Source organism: Phaseolus vulgaris, chromosome 4 (assembly GCF_051622355.1).
Source record: "Phaseolus vulgaris cultivar YP4 chromosome 4, ASM5162235v1, whole genome shotgun sequence".
In the NCBI taxonomy this organism is placed as follows: domain Eukaryota; kingdom Viridiplantae; phylum Streptophyta; class Magnoliopsida; order Fabales; family Fabaceae; genus Phaseolus; species Phaseolus vulgaris.
The window spans coordinates 13,218,726-13,225,883 of NC_143501.1; the positions used below are offsets into that span (position 1 = coordinate 13,218,726).

At 32.5% G+C, this 7,158-nt stretch overlaps 1 protein-coding gene across 1 annotated transcript; it reads right to left on the bottom strand.

Annotated features, from left to right (window-relative positions):
- Positions 1-2,433: 2,433 nt before the first annotated feature.
- On the bottom strand, positions 2,434-6,387 carry LOC137837283 (mitochondrial import receptor subunit TOM20). Its single transcript, XM_068646241.2, has 6 exons — positions 6,086-6,387; positions 5,742-5,820; positions 5,169-5,338; positions 5,014-5,061; positions 3,429-3,521; positions 2,434-2,847 (listed from the first exon to the last, which is right to left on the bottom strand). The coding sequence occupies exons 1-6, from the start codon at positions 6,182-6,184 to the stop codon at positions 2,710-2,712; spliced, it is 627 nt and encodes a 208-aa protein (XP_068502342.1). The 5' UTR covers positions 6,185-6,387; the 3' UTR covers positions 2,434-2,709.
- Positions 6,388-7,158: the final 771 nt, after the last annotated feature.

Sequence of the window (7,158 nt, forward strand, 5' to 3'; positions counted from 1 at the left end):
ATCATCTACATCACCAAATTCATTTCTTATATCCTTTATACTATCACATTCCACACCATGAAATTTAGTCCCCAATTCCTCTATTTCATCAACTCTAACACCAACATTTGTCTTATCATCCTCCATACTAGCACCAACATTTGTCTTATCTTCCTCCACACCACACCAGCAATCCCAAGCCCTTCTACACCAACAAATCTAGCATACTCAATTATATGTGGTTCACTAACCAGAATGTGTTGAACATAAATTTTTACTTCCTTATTTATGTTTTCTACATAGCGAATTCCATATCATCTCTGTCATCAATTAATTACTGAAATTTGTGTCCATCCTTCCTATCTTAGGTTTCCACCATAGCTCAATCTCACAACCATACTTCAAAATATGATTATGTGTCTTAATCCAATTCATGATAAACATGTTTTTCACCTCCTTGGTAATGTGACGAAGGAGATCTTATAATTTTTTCCATATGATGAAGACTCACAGTGAAACTCATTTCCTACATTTTTTTCGAATATCATTCTTGACAACAAAACAAACTAGAAACAAATAAAACCCTACATTTTCAACCAAAAAATTCTTGCCTTTTCAAGCCAAGGTCATTGTAAGAAAAAGCCCTAAAGATCACCCCACGAAAGCCCCAATTTATGAACAACAAATGATGTATAAAACACTTACCACGTTATCAACAAACACATTTGCACTACTCACAATCAACCAAAACACACAATCACGAACCAATGTGTCTTCACCTTGATTCCACAAGCGAAATCATATCCTCAAGTGCAATCTACTCACACAATAGAGCAAGTCAATGGAATTTTGAGTCAAACTTTGTCACTCTAGGTTATCAATCATTAAGTCATACTGAATGACCTATATGGAACACAAAAAGAAGTCCAAGTTGGCACTCTGTTAGCCACATCAAAAAAAAAATTAACACTTCGTCTTTTAATACAAAGACGAAAAATATATTTAATTCTTATTTGAAAGCTATTTTTTTCACATAAATTTCAACCTAATCCTCTCATGCTTTTTGTTAGGGATGACAATGTGAAACGGGTCATGCTGACCGGCCACAGCCAGCTACTGAAAAACGAAGGACGGACTCACTAATTCAACCCGTTGATCCGCTTAGATCCGCACTACATAACCTGCAATCCACACGGACCAACAACAAAACAAATTGGCCCACTAACATGTATAAATAAAAAATTAATTATTATTTTTTTTTAAAAAAAATATAATACTCCACTCATTCATTCATTATTACAATATGACTTTTACATTATTTTAAAAAAAAAATTTAATGTACTAAAATAAATATTTTATTTTATTCATCTGAAAAAGTTAATATTAAAAATAATAAATTTAATTTTCAGAAAAATATATTTAAAATATGTTAATAAAAATAGTATTAAAAGAGATATTTCAGTAAGATAATCACTAAAAAATTAGTTATTTTGTAGTAAAATTTTGATAGATACTCATATATATATATAGAAAAGAATATAAATATAAAATAAAATTTAATTATTTTTAATCAAACTCTATCATCCTGAATTCTTTTATATTATTATCTTAATTGAATTATCAACCTGAATTCTTTTATATTATTATCTTATTGAATGAAATGAAAGTGAGATGAAATTTTAATTTTTTAACGGCAGAAATAGGATTTTTTTATAATTAATAAAAATTTAATTTAAAAAAAAAAACTTTTCTACGCAAATTGACAAATGGCAACTGCAGGACGAGCCCAGCCCATGAAATAAACCTGCATTCCTTGACAGAATAGACCTATACAAGACGGATCAGGTCACCTATTTTTTACTTTTTTTCTTTTATAAATAATTCGTGTAACAAATGATTCATTAAACGTTAAAATGCAACCTAATTGAAATATTAAAGTTTCGTAATGATGTCAATCATGATTTTAATAACATATATAAATGTTAATGTTAGAAATCATTTATAGAGGACGAGCTCGTAGATTTAATATTTGATTATCCTTTACATAATAGGAATATTTTGATAAATATTACGTAATAAGAATATATTAAGTAAATTATTTCAGAGAGAATATTCCCCAAATAACTCATCTGCTTTGAAAGTTGAACAACAATACTAGTTCCGAGATAGACCCATTTGGACAAATTCTCCAGATGTCCATCAAGGAGAGAAATATAAAATTAAAAATATAAAATGAACTTCTTAAATTAAGATTAGTTTATACATAAACTTGTAAAAAACATCTTTATCTATCTTTATTTTAACTTGAGCACTAGCTTTTAGAAAAACTCTACTTATTTTTCCAATACAGACCCAAAATTAATTTCTCACTCACAAATTTATTAAAGCACGTCACAGTCAGAACTAACTGTCTATTTACCAAACTAACACTAACACTAATGAAGCTAAGTCATAAATGAAAAACCAAAACCTTGGCGTAAAACTCTTATTATATTCAATACTTGACTGAAGGCAATGCTTTTAATTCTGCAATACTAGCAAAAATGTAAACCGGACACATTTAACTGCGCAACCCACAGTAGGAAAAAAATTTGTATGACAGATAAGATACACCAATGGCTACATCATTAAAAACATAACTACTGTGACAAGGTAAACAAACGGCACTGACCCAAATTAAATATCTTCTCAATAATCAATAATGTATGAGATAGAATCAAATGATTTCACTTATCGAGGAGGTGGAGGAGGAGGAGGAGGAGGCAGGTTCGATTTTGCGAATCCCACCCATGCAACAATGCCAACTGCCAGAATTATCCATCCAAATATGTCATACTTCAGATCACTACTCTTCTTTTTCTTCTGCGTCTGACAAAAAACAAACAAAATAGGTAATAAAACTCCAATACAAAGCAGAAGACATGCTTACTGATATTCTTGTATGGGTTGTACTTGGCTCTTGAATTTTTCAAATAAAATGCACATCAATCTATCTCAAAGCATGTATACACTGATTAGGTAAACTAAGATCCATACAAAGTCACTTTGGTCCACTCATGGTAAAACCTACGAGTCCATAGTATAAAATTAGTCACGCATGCCTTAGTCACTAAGTTCCTACTTCACTACAAAAACCAAACTTATCGTAGAAAAGTTAACATTTAGCACCATTAACTTGCAAATGTAATGACACAGTACATTCGAGTCAACAAACTCCTTTATTTCACTGAATCTGCACTCCTTGTTTTTTTCTTCATCAAAGAACAGTGCATATATGAAGATGATTTCAAGTTAAGTTACTAAAATCTCAGAAAAATCAATTAATTAACAAATTGATGTGAAATATATATTGTTTGTTCATAAAAAGTCAAGAATTATACAAAAACAAAAAAAAAACTGATACAAAATAATCACAAGGTTAAGCTAGACAAACAAGACAAAAATATTACCTTTGTACCCGAAGATGTAGAGGATCCAGCTGTTGCTGCCTGCTGCTGCTGACCAAATCCATGCTTATGAAGTTCTACATGAAGCTCAGGAGCCTGAAAAGAAAGGCATTAGTAAATTGACCCAGAAGCCAATCTCAGAACAAGTTCATGATCCTTTTTTTTATTTAAATAAACAAAAAGATAATTCTTGAAAGAAGGAATTGGATGAGTGGATAAGGTACCATCAAATAAAAAACAAGGAACAAATCCACTTCAAAGAATAGTCAATTATGTATCAATCTTTTGACAAGGGGGAACGGAACCCTTTTGTGAAGGAACAAAACCTTTGGACATCTTCCTCTTATTTTCCATTATTTACATTGAATTCAATAAAAGCAAGATTTTCCTCCCCATTTATATGTCTGGTTCCTAACAACTCTCCTTACAACTAGATCAGTAGATGTCTTTTTCCTCACCCAATTTATACATAATTTTACTCTTCATCTTCTGCAAGTCCATTCCCCTTCCTAGAACTAGCAATGGTTTTCTCCAATCTTAGTTTCTTCCAAAAACCATTATAATCAGAAAGTGCCAATGGCCAGAAATATAACAGGAAGAAGTGAAGAAGAACCTTGGACAGAAAATGTTTGGGATGCAGAAGAAAAAAAAAGACAGAGGAAGAAAGAAGTATGAGGAAGTGACTGGTCTGAGTTCTTAAAACCCTATTTGGTATTATGAGGAGACAAAAACAACCAAAATCCATTGAAAATGTGAGGGAAGGAAAAAATAAATAGGGGCATTAAGGGCTTCTGATAAAGAATGAGAATAATTGCATCCTCCGTTCACCATGGCAGAGAACACTCTGCTCCCACTCCTCTCATTTTTTGAGGCATTGTGAGAGTTATTTTCTGATTGACAATTATGACAATAATTTATTAAAATTTCAGTAAGAAAATCTTAATCACCAAATCCTGAACAAATATATGCTTGTAGATTACAACATCTAGACAATAAAATTTTATAGTAAAAAATCACATTATATAGTTCAAGATTATTCCATTTAGAATAGTCTCAGCAAAGGGCAGGACAGAAGAGCAGGGTTTAGGGCGGCAAAGAGCTGGGCAGGGCAAAGCAGGGAGATCAAAAGGCATCACACATAATTGGCTTGGCTTTGGGTTACTAAGGACACAACCTGGATAAAAGATGGAACATCGAGATGCAAGATTTGTGCTCATCACAGACGTGCAAATCTGGTAAAATTGTCAGGACTCTTCGAAAATAATTGTGTGATCTATATAATGGGAGCTTTCTGAATCAGATCAAATAAGATGAATAGAATCAAATTCATTCAGATGTGGTCAACATGGATGTATTGACAATCTACAAATCAAGGCAAACTCATACTTTTAGCCATAAAAATAGATACCAGAACCGTTTTACAATAAAAAAATGAAAAACGCAATGAAAGACACAAAAGTGCCAACAAAATTGAACAAACTGCAACAACCGTTTATATATTCCATTGCAGCTTCCAAACACAAATCATAAGACAAAGGAGCCATTTAACCAATTTGATGGTACAAAACCAATACAATACAAAACATACCTTAGCAGCCACTTCCAACGATTTAAGGTAAAGTTCATTTAAAGGATCCTACATAAAACACAAGTACTCCATTACAAATTGTTTCAACTGCGAGTAAAATACATACCACGAGGCATCTCTGAGACTGACATTGACACTGAATAAAAAAATGGTACCTCATCAACAGCTTGTTGAAAGTACTTAGCTGCCTTATCAAAATAAACCTTTGCCTCCACCCGATCTGGAATTAAAAACGCCTGCGTGGTGTGAGCATTTCCAAGGCACCAAAGGGTGTCATGCTTCTTGGGATTCACCTCAAGCGCCTCCTCTAGCTTCGAAACAGCATCTGCTCAAAAACAGACCACAAACAAAATTTCAAAAACATAAGCACAAGAATACTCATAATATCATTATATGCTCCATTTAAAATATTAAAAAAAAAATCCGTAATTTGATAATTTCATGTTCAAACAAATGTAGGGCGCACTTGTTATATTGTATGTACTTTAAAAAAAATAAGTGTTGGCAGAATTTATGTTTCCTGAGAATTATAAAATATTAAAAAAAAACTGATTTCACGAGAAAGTCTTCAAAATAGCTCTTGATTTTGATCAGATTTTAAATTCTTCAACTACTTTCAGATTATTTGAAAAGCTGAACCGCATGAAAATCATTATCTTAAAAAAATAAGTGATAATGCCCTCAATTAACCAAAAAGGATTTAAGTAAAATAAGAAAATTAGCAGTACCTTCGGTCATTTTCTTCGACTCAGGAAAGTTCTGAAACTGAGACAACTCCAATAAAGCTCCACCCCATCTGGTTAAGTTCTGTAGAGATAAGGAGAAAAAAAACGGGTAATTTTTCGAAAAAAATGCAGAACATTTCCATTTCCATTTCCCAATCTAGCAGGCAACGACGAATTCATGTGAAAACAAAGCAAGAAAATGATGAAAACGAAAATAACAGATTAATTGCGATGATAATCTAAATAGAGTGCCGATGCGCCAATCCTGTGAGAGAAACTATCGGAGTTCGAAGGAAACGACGAATCTAAAATAAAATAAAACACAGAAAGGAAGAAGATATACGAACGTCGGCATCTGTAGGGTTCTTGACGTATTCGGCTTCTGCAGCCTTACAAGCGTGCTCGAAGAACATGAGACGATCGAAATCGGTCGGTTCCAAATCCATGGCAGTTTCAGAGCAAGAGAAATTTTGGGAACTTTCTTTTCGCTTTTAGGGTTTTGGGTTTTAGAATCAATATCTGCAGCTGCTCCTCTTATGAAGACAGTGTAACTGCTAATGACCTACTTGTAGACCTGAAATTGCCCACTCTTTTCTCAAATTACATTCCAACCACTTCTCAATTTTTTGATAAATATGATATTTGTTTTATGTGAATCAATAACCAATAAATCAATAAATATAAATATAATTTCAAACAGATGTAACACGAACGCCAAGTCTTTTACCCTTTTGTAACACCATTAAAAAAACTCACAAATAAAATAAAATATACTGAGAAAGAAAAAAAAAAAAAAAAAAAAAAAACGCAGCTTCACCATCCATTTGTGAGGTACGCTTCAGATTATTTTCTTCAAAAATAAACCCAAATAAAAAATTTTATGCTTTATCTTTTGAAATTAATTAGTTTAGTCTCTCTTCTTCTTATTAGATTTGGTGTTAAGTCGTCCAAACTCATGAATTCAAAATATCAAGAATGATCAATTTTTGTTTTGAAAGATTGTCTGGTTTAGGGTTTAGGTTTAGGGTTTAGGGTTTTACTGATATATTTGAGTGGAAGTCCACCTCTCGAGATCTCTGACGCTAAGTTAGTAAGAATATAATAATATATGAGTAGTAAGTATCAAAATATAAGTAAGAAATACCTCTTATAATTGTATTTATAGACTCAAAGAGTCATGACGTGTACTAATAACCGTTTTGATATGGTGTGAGTTTCATGGACACATTCTGGGTTTCATGGTCACGTTGGAGTGGTTATAACTACCTAAGGGCGATTATAAGCATGATTCATGGTTAATTACACGTGGTTGATATCCATCTTGCTAATGGATATTAGCTGCCCCGAATTTCGTGGGTCGGATGTAATACACAAGCCCCAAGCTTGGAAATCCAACTTGAAGAGATCTAGCTTGAACAAT